Source organism: Salminus brasiliensis, chromosome 2, assembly GCF_030463535.1.
Source record: "Salminus brasiliensis chromosome 2, fSalBra1.hap2, whole genome shotgun sequence".
In the NCBI taxonomy this organism is placed as follows: Eukaryota; Metazoa; Chordata; class Actinopteri; order Characiformes; family Bryconidae; genus Salminus; species Salminus brasiliensis.
Window position 1 is genome coordinate 36,648,653 of NC_132879.1, and position 18,107 is coordinate 36,666,759.

The 18,107-nt window shown below is 41.5% G+C and overlaps 1 protein-coding gene across 1 annotated transcript; it reads right to left on the minus strand.

Moving 5' to 3' along the window:
• Positions 1-972: 972 nt before the first annotated feature.
• On the minus strand, positions 973-17,115 carry tnpo3 (transportin 3). Its single transcript, XM_072672565.1, has 23 exons — positions 16,686-17,115; positions 14,281-14,481; positions 12,550-12,623; positions 12,200-12,356; positions 11,222-11,365; positions 10,650-10,825; positions 10,401-10,539; positions 9,081-9,227; positions 8,888-8,995; positions 8,704-8,795; positions 8,401-8,540; positions 7,649-7,840; positions 7,255-7,346; positions 7,100-7,176; positions 6,564-6,624; positions 6,197-6,337; positions 5,996-6,112; positions 5,573-5,667; positions 4,914-5,070; positions 4,529-4,696; positions 4,143-4,255; positions 3,228-3,319; positions 973-1,762 (listed from the first exon to the last, which is right to left on the minus strand). The coding sequence occupies exons 1-22, from the start codon at positions 16,803-16,805 to the stop codon at positions 3,259-3,261; spliced, it is 2,772 nt and encodes a 923-aa protein (XP_072528666.1). The 5' UTR covers positions 16,806-17,115; the 3' UTR covers positions 973-1,762; positions 3,228-3,258.
• Between the last annotated feature and the right edge of the window lie 992 nt (positions 17,116-18,107).

Below are 18,107 nucleotides of genomic sequence, written 5' to 3' on the forward strand. Positions count from 1 at the left end.
TTGTAATTTGATAGGTCAGAGTGAAAGTTGTTGGTTGTTTAATTTTCATTAAAAAAAAAATAAAAAAAATTATATGTATATATAAACTTGTAATTGAAGGTTCTTCTGGCGAATTGATTTAAGCGCCTGGAGTTCAGACTCACTTTGACCCTAGTCAAAGTTGGGTGCCTGCTACATTAGTGTAAACTTGTCAGACTTGAACGCTGAGTGGCAGAGCTCCAGCATTAGCATTAGCAACAATGGCTTTAAAAAGAATGCATATGGCGAGGTGCGTACTAACGAAAGATTTAACGTTCCTGGCGAGACCTCTGTGCTTCAGGCAGCAGGGCAGTAGGAATAAGCCGTTTTACCATTTGAGTTAGAGGTCAGAAAAATATATAAACATGCAGGAGGCTTTCTAAAAGTTATTCACATATTCATGGGGCATCAATGTATTAACTGCTATCAAATTAAATAAAATTACCCGCAGTGTGCACGGCCCTGTTGTTGCGTTACTGAAAAATACTTGCATCTCCATTTATGCAGCTTTTTGGAATCTGGTTGCATATGCTGTTCTTTACATCGTCTTTTTCTTTCCCACCCCTCGTATAACAGCGACAATGCTAGAGCTGGTATTGAGTTTCTATACATGATTGAGCATGTTCTGTAACTAAATCTGAACAGTTTAGGTAAAAAAAAAAAATAAAATACAACGTTCAGCACTCCCACTCCTTCTAAACACTATGAGCGCACAGCCCTGAGGCACACAAATGCATGTGTGAGGGAACGAGGCCCGCGACCCGAGTTGCACCACTGAACCGAAAGCTGGTCAAACAGGTTCAGAAAGGGAGGGAGAGAAAAACAGAGCAAGGCTAGAGGAGGAAAAGGAAGGGGGAAGAGAGAGAGCGAGAAAGAGAGGAAGATCAGAGAGGGAAAACGAGGTACGCTCCGAATCAAAAACAGCAGTCGAAATGATGCTCAGATCACCCTCAGTGTTTGCTCCTCACTGCAGTTTTGCTTTTATTGTTCTCGAGCTGGCTACACGCTTCCAGATGGTATCCGCCCCTCTCCAGGACTGGCAATGCCAAAAATGTGGAAGAACAAAAAAAAATATATATATAAATCCAACTGCCAGTCCATCTCATTAGGTTTACCTTCATCTGGCAATTCATAAAGGTAAAACTCCAGCCAACGTTAAAAAGGTCAATGGTGACACAATCTTCAGACACTCCCCTTCCGTCGCCGCCGCCGTTGACGTATGCCGCTTCCACAGGATTCTATCGTCTGGGATCGTCCTCGCTCCGCTATCCGGGTCTGATGGCATGACGGCAGCGGCATGTTCTGATTCCTAAATCGTCCATGAAAATAAATCTCTCCATTTCTCTGTTTAAAAACATACAAGTCTTTTTTTTTCTACAGTGCATTATGATTTGCAACCAGGCACATCCTTGTTTTATTTTTTTTGAGTTTTTGTTTTGTGGTCTTTCTGAAGACGGTTGTATACTTCCCCTCCCCACACACACTTCCCTCTGCAAGAACGCTACCTTCCAAGCACGTCTCTTTGATAATGACGTGCTCGGAAAGGGGGGGGGGGGGTGGGGGCAAAGGGAGGGAATGGGCTTTTCCTTTCCTCAAGGCGTTTCCTGTGACCCTATCGATCCAAAGCCAATGCTGGTGGCTTTTCCCCCTCCCGTCCTTCATTATAGGAGTTCCCTTTAGTTTCTCGAAAGCAGTCAGTCAATTTGACCCCCTTTGCAGTCACCTCTCAAACAAAAGATCGGACCTGCAGGAGAGGAAGAAAGATTGGATCAATGGAAAAATAAATTAACGCTTAGACAATGGTTCGTTCTGAAACGAGAGTTTACACATGCATGATCACATCCTAGGTCTGAGCAAGTAATTGTCCCCTAAACCTAATAACCGCTTGTGCCACCCATGGCAGTAACAACTGCAATCAAATGTTTGCAATAACCCTTTAAAGGTCTTGCCACAGCATCCTGAAGGATTCAGGTCAGAACTTTTTTTTTTGAGCCACTGGACCTGCTTGCTGATGCTTTGGATAACTGTCCTGCTGCATAACCCAACTGCGCCTCAGCTTTAGATTATAAACTGCTTCAGTAATTATAATTCTCCTTCAGGATCATAAATTCTGCCAACTGTCCAGGTCCTGCAGAAGCAAAGCAACCCCCAAGACCATCACACTAGCACCACCATATTCGACTGTTAGTTCTTACGTTTTTCAGTAAATTCCCTTTTTGAGCCCACATAATATTATTCCACAAGTCTTCCTTGTCTTCTAGAGGTTTTTGTCTTCTAGAGGTGGTGTTTTTTTTTTTGGTCAGCAGTGGTTTAAACCTTGGAACTTCCCAGGAGCGCCATTTTTGTCCAGTGTCTCTTATTGTGAAATTGTGTACATTGACCTTAACAGAGTTCTTTAAACATTTGCCTAGGTGCTTTTGCAGCCTCCTGGATAAGTCATGCGATGTGCAGTTGGTGAACGTATGGTTGACGGGCCATTCTTAGGACGGCTGCTTTTTGAGAACTTCTAGCCGGCTTCATGTTTTCAGATTCAGGTTTCCATTTAGGCAAGGTTTAGATTCAACAGGCGCTGCAGTCATCATGCCTGGGTGTGGCTAATCAAACTTAACCCAACGGTCAAATGAATGTGGATTTAATAATTAAGGGGCTATTGCCCATTTTTCATCCCCTTTTACTGATAAAACAGTGGATGATTGCACAGAATTATTGGCAGGCCTTTCACATCTATGGAGCGGAATGCCTTTAGTATAATTACAATATTTTCTGCAATATGAGAAGAGACATAAACATGGTTCTGGAAAATGCAGTGTTCACTTTTGCAGCCTGACATTTCTCCAGCAGGGTGGTGCTTCTAGTGCACTCTTGCATATATCATTTAAGTCACGTATTAAACTTTCACCTTTAGTTTATGAGCTTATAACAAAAAGAAATATTACTGTTTATTTTAAATTTTCACTTCCAAACCATAGCATTCATTGAATAATCTTTGATGCAAGTTCAAACAGACTACTGCCAAACTGTATTACATGGTTTGTAATTATCATTATTACTACAATCATCAAATTACACAATATTAAAACACCAATATTTTTTGCTTTATTTAGCATTTCATTCTCTTTTGCATGACCTCTCCTTGCCATATTACTTTTTCAGAGCATTCTATCAACACACAAGCAATGTTACACAAGGTTTTGTGGCTTTCCTCTTACCTGGTGTTGCAGCACGAGTGGGTGAACGTGGTTATCGGTAAAGCCTGGTGAACTCTCTGACTGCCCAGCATACCTGCTTACACTCCTCTGCGCTGCAGACGGACCAAAGGGAGGGTAGACGACACAAACATTTGCAAAGTTAAACTGGTGAGCCATATGGTATCCTGAAGTGCACAGTAAATGCAACGTGCATTTCCAAAGAAGCTCAAAACGTGGGCGAGTTTTAACGCAACGAATATTCCGTTGCGACTGATTGCCATTTAAGCTGTGCAAGATTGAGTCACAGTGCTTCATCAACGCTCTGGTTGAGACTTGCTCTGCTGCCTCTGGGAGTTCTGTGCTGCTCTGCTTGTTTAGGCCTAAGCCTGGGTGAGCTCAGCTGAACAAGTTACATTCGTTATTTCTCTGCTCCTGCAAAATGCTACCAATGTATAACAACTAAGACATTCCCAAGTGCCACGCCTAGTACAAATTTAATACACCCCCTAAAAAAAACCAACAAACCTGCTTGCAATCATCCAGCTTTTCTACTGAAAACTGAAGGTATTAAAGACATTCATAAAATTCATTTTAATTATTAAAAGAGGCCCTATGATCAGAAACTGTGTGTCTTGGCATAGTTTAATAATGAGAGTTCAGTGACATACTGTGAACCTTTAACACGGTTGTCTTTTCATTCAAAAGGAAATCCAGTGTAACCAAAGCAGGGCTGTGAAACAGACCAATTCCAGTTTTCCTTTATTATATTTACATATTTATAAATATTTACATTTTGCATCTCTCACCCCAAGCAAAATCAAACTATTTATATTTATATTACACTTAACAAAAGCCTTCTGTAGCACCTTTAATTTAATAATATGTAGCCTACAGGTTTATCTGTGCGAGTGTAGCTACAGGAAAAGGTGAGCTCACCTTGTGACCTGTTTATGGAAGTCTGTGAGCTGCTTATGAGTGACGGTTACAGCCCCTCCCGACATCTCCTTGGGAAGTCCCTTCAGTGCAGCCTCTAGCCAGCGGCAAAAGGTCTGTTTAAGAAAAGAAGCATTCAGAGACTTAGATATGCTGAACTACACAATACACACAATTTTCCTTGAAATCGCGACAGCTATATAGTTCAATTGAGCAATTGAGTGCTCATAACCGGGAGACCAGCAACGTGAGCAATGCAAAAAGTAAACACAAGTGCCCTCTAGTGGTACCAAACATGTTTCTCATTTCAGAATGATTAAAATGGTGAAAACTAAATGTGACAATACGGTTAAAATGCTTCCGTATCAATGTGTGCAGGACAGACATACCGGCCGATCAAAGACCATGATCTCCCAGAGTACTTCAGCTACATCAGGCAGTGTATACGAAGGCAGACAGAAGCAACACGTGTGTATCAGCTGAGTGACCAGTTGCTGCCCGTGTTGCTCCATGGCTTGACCAATCAGACGCTTGCGCAACTCAAAGTCGTCCTCATGCTGAGGAAGTGAGAGTGAACGAGAGAGAAAAGAAAAAGAAAAAAAAAGTCTTGAATACAAAAAAAGTACAAGGAAACACAGTGTAATAACAAAACAGCATTGCACCAACTGATCACTCCCAGGCTCACTCAACTTGCCCTTGAATCTACTTAAGAATGATTAAAGAAAAGACATTTCCAGTTTTCATGAAGCCTTTCCAGCAGAACTGGCCACTCACATCATTGGAAACTCCTGTGTGAATGAGGTCTCTGACAAACTTCATGACGCTGCAATTAGCATCTCTGTGATCTAGAGTTGTTGCAGCAATGGCACACTGGATGATGTGGACAATGATGGTGCTACCTAGCAATGTAACAGGACTGCGCTGGACAAACCTAAGACAGAGAGAAAGGAGATCTACAATTCAGTACCTCACACCCACAACCAAAAATAAATAAATAACACTAAATAATACTTGCACACAATATACACTGAACACACATGGGACATCCAATTGATTCTTATCTTCAACACAAGTTAATTTTATAGGTGGTAGGGGGTTACTAACGAAATCAAGATTCCTCAGGTAGCCAGAGAACCTAAGCCTAAAGTCAACAGGGATGTCCCTCTGCTCGTCCCAGGCTCGACTCTGGGCTTACATTATCTGGCTAAACTGAGAAATCATGCTCCAGAGATTAGAGTTAAAGCACTACGACAATGTCTCTTCTTACTCATCACAGAGATACTATAGAGTTGAGATCTTTCTGGAACTTCTGTCCAGTGGTGCTTGTTAAATAAACCCACAAAGATAAAACTTTACAGCATCATTCACCACATTGTACCATTATGTTTGAGATTACTGGTTAACAGAGACTGATTAAATGTGGATATTAGTACCTAGTAGCAAGTCTGAACAGGTCATCCACAGTGTCAGGATGGTTCCGCAGGCCATTTGGCTGCTCCAGAAGCTGGAAGGTGGGCATACAGAGTGCCTGTGGAAGCCAAATTCAGGTTATATGAATGGTTCACAGACTATAAACCTTGGCTGCAATTTCGTGCAACAGAAACAGTAATTATATAGTGCTATATAAAAATCAGCCAGCCAATGGCCATTCAAGAAATGATTTATACATTAAAACCATTATGACATATAACATGACCATGTGCTTGGATTTAGCATTAGCTAAACTTAGTGATTATATATATATATATATATATATATATATATATATATATATATATATATATATATATATATATATATATATATATATATATATAAATATATGCCAACCCTGTGTATCAGCAAGCAAGCAGTACCTGTAGCATGTCCAATAGGCCTTGTCTGCAGCCCTCCTCCATACCATATTCATCCACCAGGATACTGCCCAGGTACAGGAAGCAGGAATGGGGGTAGACCTGATATACATTCACCATCTGAAACAGCACAAAAACACTGTCAAACACACACAAACAAACAACACACTTTGACCCAGGAAAGAAAAAAACATGCCCACACACCTGTGTAACAAGTGGTTGCAGTAGGGAAGCTGAACCCTTGCCCACACAACGCACGGCGAACCTCAAACAGCGGCAGCAGCGCTCCACAATGCGATTATCTGCTTGGTGTGTGTTCAGCGTCTCAGACAACACAGGCCAGATCTAAGAACAGATCCACAGGGGAAGAGAAATTAAACCACACACATACACTCATGAGGCATGGAAAGTAAAAGATGACATCATGCTTCTGCTATATAGACAAAACCAGCTGAGATGTATAGGCAAGGCAAGTTTATTTATACAGCACACCTCACTCATTAAGGCAACTGCAAACAAAGCACATGAGGGGGAGGGGAAAAAGGAAAAAAAAAAAAAAGAAGAAGTTTACCTCTTGGATGACTTTCTGACAGGGATGTGTCTGCCCGTTCTCAACAATGGGATTTGTGTGTCTATGAAGAGGAGACCAAAAGTAAAGAACACAAGCCAAACCAAATACTAAGTGGACTGCTTGCGCTGAGCAACACATCTATCTAAACTCATATCTATGGACATACAGCTGCTGTTGAAGCAAAACCTTGTATCCCTGAATCAGTAAAAGCAGAAACCTACAGCTTTTAATGCAAGTTAACATCAAGAGACTTTTGACTAGACTTCTACTGGTCCTTTAACCATTAAAACCTTACATGCATCAAGCACTTATATTACATGCAACAATGGTGATCTGCAGAACTGTGACAGGAATTAACCTATATTCTGTCTCCTCTATGTACAAAAAGAACAAAAAGCTTGAGAGTATAGCAGCTGTCAAAACTAGCATGTACACAAATTATACATATTTCTCAAAATTCTCTCCAACATTCTTGTAAGTGACTGGATTCAGTAGAGGATGAAACTGTAGGCACGTTAGTAAAGGTTGAGACTGACCTGAAGATAACTGCCAGTCTGTCTAGCCATACTGTGGGGTCTGCTGATTTCCCGTTACTGGAGTCCTGCGCCAGCAGCTGAAGACACACAAACATTTAAACGCTAATTCAGCACATAGTAAATAAGTAAGTAAGTAAATAAAACACTCCACACACCTTCTTTAGAGCCATGACCTGCACGGAGCACAGATCACTTAGACACTCCGCTATCTTCTCCAGAGGAAGCCGAGCCAGCACCAAAGCTGTGCCTGGGAGGAGCCAATCAAACCTCATTAATCTACTGTGAACAAACACTGCATGCACATTTTTTTTTTTAAATAAAGCTTTTATATTAGTGTACATAAATAGCATGTTATATTGAGAGTTATCATACAAAGGCATATCTAGGCATGATATAGTCATTATTATAAAGAGGACAAGAACTGAACCAGCAGTTCCATTTCTTTGTAAACACAGTGGTGACTTCTGTTTGTGCATTTTCTTGAAGCAGGGGTAATTCCTTTGTCAGCTATATTTAAAAAACCAAGTGTCAAAGTTGACTTGGCAGTACCTTTAAGTAGACCTATGGCAGCTTCAGTGGACAGAGCGAAGGAGTCGAGGGACCGGGCGATTTCCAGCAGGCCCTGGAAATGCTGTGCCATGTGATCCCTGCACACTGAGCAGATGTTGTGGATGGCCTTGGCCGCTACAGAGGCCAGCGGCTTTTCCCGCAGCCCTTTCATCAGATAGCTCAGCACAGGGTCTGAGAAACAGACAGACATCACACACATTAGATACACATTAGATTAGGAAAGTCCTGGGGCAACTCTCTAAGCAATTCATGACCACATCCTGTTGCTATAAATGATTTGCTACATGTTCTTATCTGCAAAGCAACGACAGGTTACAAAGAACATGAACAATGAATCTTTAATGGGCAAACATGCAAATTAGCACAACAAAAATGAAAAATAAAAAAATAAAAATAAATAAATGTGATTATCTATATCCTTAATATAAGAACCAGAGTTCTTTGCCCCCACACTCTTAGACTGATGCATGGGCCACACAATTTGTTGTTCACAATCTTGCTAAATTTCTCTTGAACAACTAACAGGACATGGCAAAAACATGGCAGAAGACAGCGAGCCATACAAGCCAACTAGCTCAGTTTTCATGGCTTTTATGCATGGTCAATGTTGTCTTTCAATGATCACATGAAATCGGGACACCTTCAGCGCTTGTCAGGAAGGATGAATTGGCCTCAAAGTCAAAGAAAGCCTGAACAACACTTTCATAACCGGTTGATATTGTTATGCTTACTTAAGAAGCGTGGATTACGGTCAACCACCTCGCTCATCTCTCCTACCAGCTCAATGCTGGTGTAGCGGACAGCGATGTGCACCGTCTGAGGCAGAAGCACCACCTGTTCTAGCACCTCTGTAAGAGTGGGGTTATTCTCGCTGCACATACACACAAACACACACACAAAAAAGAGAAACATTCAGTTATTCAGAATTATACAGTGGGGAGGGGGGTAGTATTGTTTATCTATCTGTGCTAATCACAAAACAACAAAAAAATAAAATAAAAAGGACAGCGATTGTAGATTAAAAGCTCACTCACGGATCAACGCTCTTTGCAATCGCAGCCATGATAAAGAGCACAGCCTCGGTCACTTCCCAGGGTGGGTTACCTTCTCTAAGAGTAGAGTACAGCTGGAGGAGACAAACAACAAATATTAAGAACACAAAGTTTTGCATTTGGGGCAGAAGATGTTCAGCTTTTGCTTAAAATAGAAACCTTCTACCTGTGAGAAACATTCCATGGAGCCCACAAGGAAAATAACATCCTTAACGAGATCAGACACCCTCATCCTGAACTCGCCAAAGTCATCAGTGTCTTCCGGAATTCCTTCCTGTAAGGATGATACATCGCACGCAATTTAAATAAGGAAGAGAAAAATGGACACCAGACACTGGTGTAAAAGAGGTTGAACTCACATGGTCTGGGTCCAGCTGGCAGTGGCGGGCCAGGCTGTGCAGGAGTCTCTGGATGTAAGGCCTGAAGACACCATGCAGAGCTGGGTCATTGGTCTTATATAGGTGCTCCCCAAGACGGTACCAGAAGTTGAAGGAGATCTCCACCACCTTTTTAGTGACAGAGATAGAACTGATGCCAAACAACGTACGTAGCTCACTGAAATCTGCACAATTTACCACACTAAAATTGAGTTTTGATTATGAAATGCCATCTTTTATACAGCAGAGCATGCATCCATGCGTCCTATTCCTTTTATCTACTCTGGCCAATAACCAGACATGGTGTTCTGTGACTTAAAATATGCTGCAACACTTCTGCCAGTTTCCTTCCTTTCAGTTTTACACAAAGTGCTAATAGCACCTCCCTTTGCAGAGATCCTTCAGTCAAGTGGTTTACGGTTTAAAAGATTCATAATAATACAAAAATTAACATTAATATGAAAGTCTGTTTGGTCATTATTAACCAAACAATTACACACATTGCATGCTATACAAAAAATGACCCTCAGAACATGCATACAGTTCTGTATCAAGTCTAAATTAATATTTAATTTCATATAATCTGACAACTTCACATGACCTTAAAAGCAGATAGGAGGAGGACTTGGATGCCCAGAAATCTGCCAGAACATTATTTAATATTCATTTGGTACAAACAAGATCCGGCAGATTTATTACATATGTTCTGGACATGTCCAAAAAACATAAATCCGTTTTGACAAATCAAATTCATAGTCTCCCTATAATATTTTTTTATTGGAAATACCAATAGACTGCTCATCTTATGCTGCTTTATTTGATGTTCTGCTGTTTGATGCCCTTTTAAATAACTATAAATGCAACACATCCTTCTGAACTTTGTTAGCTAGGCAACTAAAATTGCTCAAGTGGAAAGATGCTCTTCCCACTACTTATTCGCAATGGATCAAAGATGTAATGCCATATGACAATTGCGGAAAATAAGGAAGTGAAGAGTTTAACCCTTTAATATTTATTATTTTTTAACAAATATGATTATTATTTATTATTATTATTATTATGAGGGGTCTTATCTGCATTTATGTTCCGAATATGTGAAACATCCTGTTATAGGTCTGTGGGGTGGGTGAGTCTAAGGAAGTTTGTACTGTATTGTAGAAATCTTGACATTGACAAAATTGCTATATCAATTTGTCAAAAAATATCATTCGCTTTCAAACAGTTCAGCTTGCTTATAGGAATATGCATGAGAACTTGAAGGGCTTGTGTCCACATGTCTTTGTGCAGGTGTATGTGACTTACCTCATATTGAGGATGTCCAGCACAAATGAGTAGGAGCTCCAAGGTGCGCAGGTCTCCCATGCCTTGCCCAGGGCTTCTCACAGTAATTTCCAGAAACGTCTCACATAACTCCGTGAAGATCCTGCAGTAGTTCAATACTCTGCGTATGCACACAAGTGAAAGAGGGTTAGATGGGCATTACATGAAATATGAAAATAATTTAACCAACTACATTCTGCATCATTAGTATGCATGGGTCCATGTGCTTACTTGTCAAGATCTTCTCGGGCCACAGCCATGTGGTAGGCTGTTTCTAGTGTTAGTACTCCTTGGAAGAGCTGCATAGCCAGAGGCATGTGTGTGTCCACGTTCTCAATGGCATAGAGTGCTGAACACACACAGTCGGACGCTGCCTCATGTAGGTTAGTCGAGGTCGCATCCCTTTGCTGCCATTAGAGAAGAAAAAGATGCTTAAAAAAATCTTACCGGCTTAACAAGAGCAGAACACTTGAGATAAAGAAACGATGACTGACTACTGTATGTGATTGTGAGATCGTAAAACAAGTAACATCAACAGTAACATCAAATCACTAAACTCTCCAAACCGGGCACGGGCGCTCAGCTAAAACCGCAACCGGTCTAAATTTCTCTTTCAATCAGGCCGTAATTTAAAACTGTCCACCCACACATCTATCGGTCAGGACGTGTCGAGTTAAAACCTATTTTTAGTTCACATACACTACTACTACGTGACTCCCCAGCCCTCAAGTCTGCCACACAAACATGGACAGAGCCAGAGAGTCTCTCTTACAGTTGTGACTGGCATGAAAAGCATAACTCACCAGCACTTGGAAGAGCACCATCAGCAGCTGGTTACTCGCCATAAAGTTGCTGTCCAGCACGCCTAGGTTAAACCAGCTGCCCAGGCAACGGAACACCTTAATAAGCATCTTCTCATCGTGCCCCGACTTCTCCGCACACGTCAGCTAGTGGTGAACAGGGGAAATAAAGAAAAAAGGTTAAGATCATCAGAGGGTGGCATCCTGATTTCTGGGGTTAAACAGTAAAGACTGCAATTTTAATGCTGGTCCATAAACTGACAGTTGAACTGAAAATGATTCATCACACCTGACTTTTTCTTTTCATGCATCTGCAGTTTCAGAAATGCTATTTTGGTGCATCTTCTGAACTTACCTAACTGTACCCTATACCACAGCCAGGAAGACACATGAATAATCAGCTGCTAAATCATAAACCTCAGGCAAACATGTCTAAAGTCATGAGTCAAATAGCTTTTGACTGCTATTCCAAGATCTACATTTGTAAAACTAGCAAGGTTGATAAAAGCACACTTTCTTCTGACTATTGTTAACTAGGCAATTCGGGGAAATGACTGGCTACTATCATTCCTAGAAGTGACTACGGCCTATTAAACAATTATCTGTAAGAAATAAAATGATGGTGCCACCCCAGAATCAGCTCTGAATTAATACGTAGTGAGCACACATTTGTTTCGGTGCTTGCTTTGATTTTAAGCACATAAAACAACCTACTGGTAGGAGCCCTTCCTGTTCAGAAAAATGAATAAATAAATAAATAAATAAATGTCTTTTCATAAATATAGAGGCTTTTAATATGTTGACCTCTAAGCAGGCTAGACCTGTACCTTAATCTCTATCTACATCTGTGTGCAGGGACTGAAATTATTTATATTTGCCCATGTTGGTTTATCCTAGATGCCAAACTCTAAAACTGCAGCAAAGAAAGCTGAGGAAAGGTGTATTTTCTTGGCTTCACTGAAAGAGAAGATTGAGGCTTACAAGCAGTGTGATCACAGTGGTGGAGTAGTAAGCCAGGTCTTCTATGATCTCAGACCGCCGGTTTGCACCGATCCTCAGAGAGCGGCTGTGCACTTCCTCTGGCAGAACTGTGAGGATCTCAATCAGGAAAGGCATCGAGGTCACGTCGTTACTGTATCTGAGAGGAGATGGGGAGAGTTTGGGGGAGGGGGTGAAAACAAGGGGTTAACTGGGCTATTAAGTAAACAAAGAGTGAACATTTGAACCTCAAGGTCTTAACTCCTTATCACATCAACATAACAGGCATGGATGCTTTTTTTTTTTTACAAGTTTGATCACTTTAAATCCTCAAACTCTCACTGGATACTTACTTTTCTATGAGGGTGTGGACACAGCCCTTCCATGAGGCCATTTGGAGGGCAAGATCAGCAATTGCCAGAGCAAGCTAGGAGAAAAAGAGCAAGGGTTAAGAAAAAAAATGGCTAAAGCCCCAATACATGGCAATGTTGTTTCCAATACTTATGAAGGTACAAACTTAAGCCAGTAGGGCTACCCAATAGATCCTTTCTGGAGGTCATCCTTACATCCTTAACTCTGCTCTTAAACTTGACCCACAGGTCACTTTCCCTTGTTCTTACCTCTGTGCAACAAAGCAAACCCCCCCTCCCCATTCCTCTTTATCAGAGCCAGCTCCTGAAACCCTAATTCATGCTTTTATCTCTAGCCGCAGAGATTCCTGCAACTCTCCATTACTCCATAAACTTTAGATGGTTCAGAACTCTGCTGCTCATCTCCCCAGTGACACGTCACATCACCACATTACACCAGTTCCCCAAAACTTCAACTGGCTTCCTACAGTCTATGAACTGCTTACCATTCCCTTTTCTAAACTCTGCAGCTTTGGTGGCTTAGCATTCTCCAGAGCTGCTCTCTCTTTCTCTCCTTACGCATTCAACAGTCAGAAACTCTGACTCTGTCTCTGTCTCTGTTCAAACCCAACCTTAAAACATCCCTTCCTCTTACGCATACAACCTGTCTCTGTGTCTCTTATAACTCCCATCATTCTTCCCCTCCATGTTGTCATTTATGTATAGTTATTTGTCGTCATCACTATGGTTGTCTGCCACTAAAGGTTTACATGTTCAGTCTAACTGTATTCAAGAAGCACCTCTGGGTCTTTGAAAAGTGCTATACAAAATGTCCTGTTTTCTTTCCTAATCACAATTGCACTACTGACTTCTGCAACACTAACACAGAGAGCACAATGTGCGAATTACATCCCCATCATGAAGCCAGCATACAATTGTGTGCTGTATGCTTCCTGACCAACCCACATATTTTTCATGTTGAGTTTCTATGGTTGTTTTTTGATGAATATAGGACATCTAGTCACATGACAAAACATGCAAACTTCAGTCTTTAATCTTGTAATCTGTTTTTAAAGGGCCCATATATTAAAAAAACAAATCTCCTCACAGTTTTGAAAGAAGTACCATGCATTCCCCAGTCCCCATTTTTGTGCTTGACTATTCATTTTGTTGGAAATTGGAAGATTTAAAATGTTTGTCTGCAAATTATCCGATTTCCCAAATACCCGGAGAGCACACACATGACTGAAGCCCTGCAAAAAGCCCTTGCAAACTGGAACCTAGATGAAAAGAAGCTTGCTGCTGTTACGACCGACATTGTTGTCAAAGAGGTGCAGCTGCTGAAATGGCAAAGGTTTTAACAAATTGTTAAACTGATATTAACTGCTAAGTGTTACACTCAGCATACCCTCAATAAAGCAGTAAAAAAGTGAGTTTGACATTGTTCACCTGTACATTGAGTTATGTCAGTTGAACAAGCATTACTTATGCCAGCTGATGTGCTGAACCTGAATCTAATTTTAGACATTTTAAGTAGAAGTGTTACACATTTAACCTCACAAAAAAATCTCATACAGGACATGTCCTATTTGCCCATTTTATAAATGTTTTAGTAATAATTTATATTTTTATATATATATATATATATATATATATATATATATATATATATATAAACAAAACGTATGATCTCTGATATTTCATGCCAGCCTCCCAGTCAGATTAGCATGCTACCTGTGTGACGATGATGGGCGAGAGGTCTTTGAGGTTCTGGATGTGGGAGAGCAGCGAGTCGCGCAGGGCGATGTGCGTCTCCTGAGGAAGCTCATAGAATGACGTCTGAATCTTCATCTTCATGGTCTGCGCTGCAAAGTAACAGGACTCCACATCCTGCTTCAGCTGCAGGAGCTGATCTGATATCTCCCACGCGTGCATCTGCATGGGTGACATTAAATCATCAAGAGAAGGACAATTCAGAAGGGGGTATGCACACACTAGAAGTTTAAAAAATAATTATTCTGGGTAAGCAAGTTTACTTCCCACTGCACCATGTAAAACATCTATAGCTATGAGCTGCCTGAAGCAGTCAAACGTAGCATACTTTGCCCCATGTTTTACATGAAGATAGAAAAAAAAGTTCACATTTCAAGACAAGAAGCTTAATCTTGAGAATTGTGATTAAAAGTGATGGGAATACACTTTATCCGTCTGCAACCTTCCTTGTATGTGAAACACTGCGGCTCTTCAGTCCAGTCAGACCTGATCATTTGCATTTCAGAAAAAATACAAACAAAAGGACTGTTGTGTCACTTGGAGATCAACAAAGCAACTGATGTAAATAGCACGGACTAGGAACCTAAATTATGTTACACTGGAAGTGGCTTTAATAGACTCTACATGCAGACAAACCGATGCACCTGGCTAAATGTAAATGTAAAATGTAAATGTACTGCCTAGGACAGTCTCTCGCTGCATTTAACATGAGAAAATGCCCCATGAGTCCAGACACTTGCATGGACTACAAGTAAAACTAGAAACTGTACATCTGCTGTGAGGATGATGCTGCTGCTGCTGCTGCTGCTGTTAATTACATGGCCCTTAACAGAGTTTGGGGACATCTAGTCATCCTTTAGCAATTCATACTACAACAGTCAAATGTTTCCCTGGCCACTCCCGATTTGAGGGATTGAATCACAATGCGTCTCCAAGACCCATTTAGACCCCGTTCACACCTGTAATCATCAACACTGTCCACCTCTAAATCCAATCACTCCAGACGTATGGAAATGTCTGGTGTGAATGGGGCCTAAATCTCACCAAGTCTCCCTGGTCCTTTCAGAAAAAGCATGCCAGCCAGATTTATAGAGTGGCTTTGGTCATATTTAACTCTCTGAATCATATTTAAACCCTGTAGCTGCAAATATGAAGTGTGTGACTCCAGGAGGATTCACATTACCTCTTCACTGTTGTGTCTGACTGAACTCTCCCACACCATCTTGTCTTACTGCACTGTAGAGCTAGCTACAGTCTCTGTCTTGGGTCCTGTAAACACAGGCCTTTTTGTATGATTGGGATGCTAAAAGTACCCCTGATCTCTCGACTCTATTTTAAATTCAGGAGTTTCAGTCAGTATTAGGTTACTGGTAGGTGACTAAGGAGTCCTTCCACCTTAACACTACCAACAAACGTGAACTTTACCACACCTGGGCAATTTGGTCTTTTGTTAAAGCACAAAAATAAAGCTGTAAACGTGTAAACCTCATACCGCTCAGCTGCCTGATTAAATTGGGCCGCTGAGACGAATACAACGTGAATCAAATGACACGGAATCAAAGTAGCTCATGAAAACTAGGAGGCGGAAACCAAGGTCTACTCCTCTGCTAAGCCCGCAAATATGTATTAGCTAGCTAAGGCCTTTTCTCAGCTAGGCGGGAAGCATTTTTACACACAAATCGGTTCCTATTTACCAAACACACTTGCTGGTTACATCGCTTAAACACAGACCGACAACAGTATTAAACTGAGACTGGACCGAGTTTCACTGTGCTGTCTGTACATGCTTGCTTAGCATAACCGCTAACATGCTAGCTAACAGGACCAGCACCGCGGAGGGAGGGACGCAGGCAGCGGTGTAGCCTCAGCTAGCCGCGCTAACACCACTCACTCACTCACTGAAGCTAAAGCAGCTAGCTAGCTAGCTAGCTAGCTAGCTAACTCGGCTAGTAAGCGGTACAGGTTAGCTAGTCGTTCACTGTGTTCATGCGACTCAACGTACAGTCCAAACCAACCCCCTGAGATTTAAAACTAAGCCACATAGCTACGAGAACCGGTTCTAAAATTAAATAGACAAACAGTGCCCAAAGCAGGAGCCACAATGGGTTACGAGGCTGAACTTGTCCGTTCCACCTTAAACAGTGCGGCAGCTACATCCTGTAGTCCCGTACAGGCGCCGGACTGTAAGCGATGCACCATTTAAGGTGGAACGGACCGTTCAGACCAAACAAGAAGCAGACAACCAGCCCCACTGCTATCGTTAGCTGCCACTCTCCACCCTTTTCTTTCTACCTCGCCCGTTTTCGGCACAGCATTTGCGGTGAAATCTGAGAGAAAAGCTGAATGACTGAGGCCCGTTCACTCACCGATCTCTGCAGTTCTCCCAGCCACACCGAGGCCCGCTCCTTGCCGGCTGGGTCTGGGTCGTGGTAGAGCGCCTGAACGGCCTGGTAGACCAGCGACAGGCTCGGCTTGCCCCCGTCCATCTCTGCGCTCTCAGTCCCTCCACAAGCTCAGCGTGGTCAGAAACGGTCAACGCGGCACTGCGCTCCTTAAAGGCTGACGGACACACAGGCTGATATTTACTTGGCCCTTGTGCTCTGCGGTCTGACCGCCATCTCAAACACTCACACACACGGAGCCCGACTAACCCGTCCGTGTGGAAACCACGGAGAGGAACTGAAGTTACACACACTTGTGAGCTCGTCTGCTGAGAGAGAAAGAGAGAGGGAGAGAGGGAGCTGTAACTCCGTTCCACCCGCGCTGTGCTCACTCCTCACCGGGGGAAGACTTTAAAGCTATAAAAGCGCCGCGAATATCAAAATACATTTGTGACATTTGTGCGGTCTATTTTGAGGGTATGGCTGATGAGGACACTCCTCCCTACACCGCTTTAGGACATCCACACTATCGTTAAGCGCCCTGTAGGTGGCGCCAGCTTCTCGGGTTGGATGGTGGTTATCTCCTCTACAGGCGCGGTCTGCTTCACGAGATAAGGTGTTCCTGTTCAGCTCGCGTGCTAAAATTGGTCTAATTTAATCGAAAGCAGCGTTTTAATGCAATCAATAAAAATGGTAAGTGTCAGACGAGTAATCTGTACATCTTTTTTTATCCATTACAACATTTATTATTTTGCTTTCTCTTTATTTTTGAACTAGCGTCACCAGTTCATGGGAAACAAATCAGATGAATTTGTTTTTATTATTTATTTATTTATTTATTTATTTATTTATTTGTTGTTGTTGTTGTTGTTGTTAGAGGAATGTTCTGTTTTGGTTTATCTTTTAAATAATAAAATGATTTATAGAGAGCAAAAAGTGCACACCCCCGGACTGTTCCTTCTGCAGTTGTGCCTCTATACAGTACACATCAATATACAATATTAAAAAATAAAAATAAAATAAATTAAAATACAAATATATACAGTCAGAAAAAGTGGATGAAAACCGTAAAAAAAAAAACATATTTAAACTTATGGACGTTTGATCTTCATGTTAACATTATTAAAAAAAGATAGAGGTAATAACTACATACTAAATAATAACCAAATAGAACAGTATATGAAAATGTAAAATGTATTACAATTGGAAATCCCCCCCCCCCCCCCCCCCCACACACACACACACACATCATTACATATATACATGTTATATAACCTCAGACAGTTAGTCTGGTTTGCTGTTTAGATCAAAAGAGCTTCCTGAGATGTTAAAAAAGCAGTAGTTATGTTCTGATTTATCTTTAATTAAAAATTTGGTAAACATAAAAAAATCACAGTAAAAAGAAAG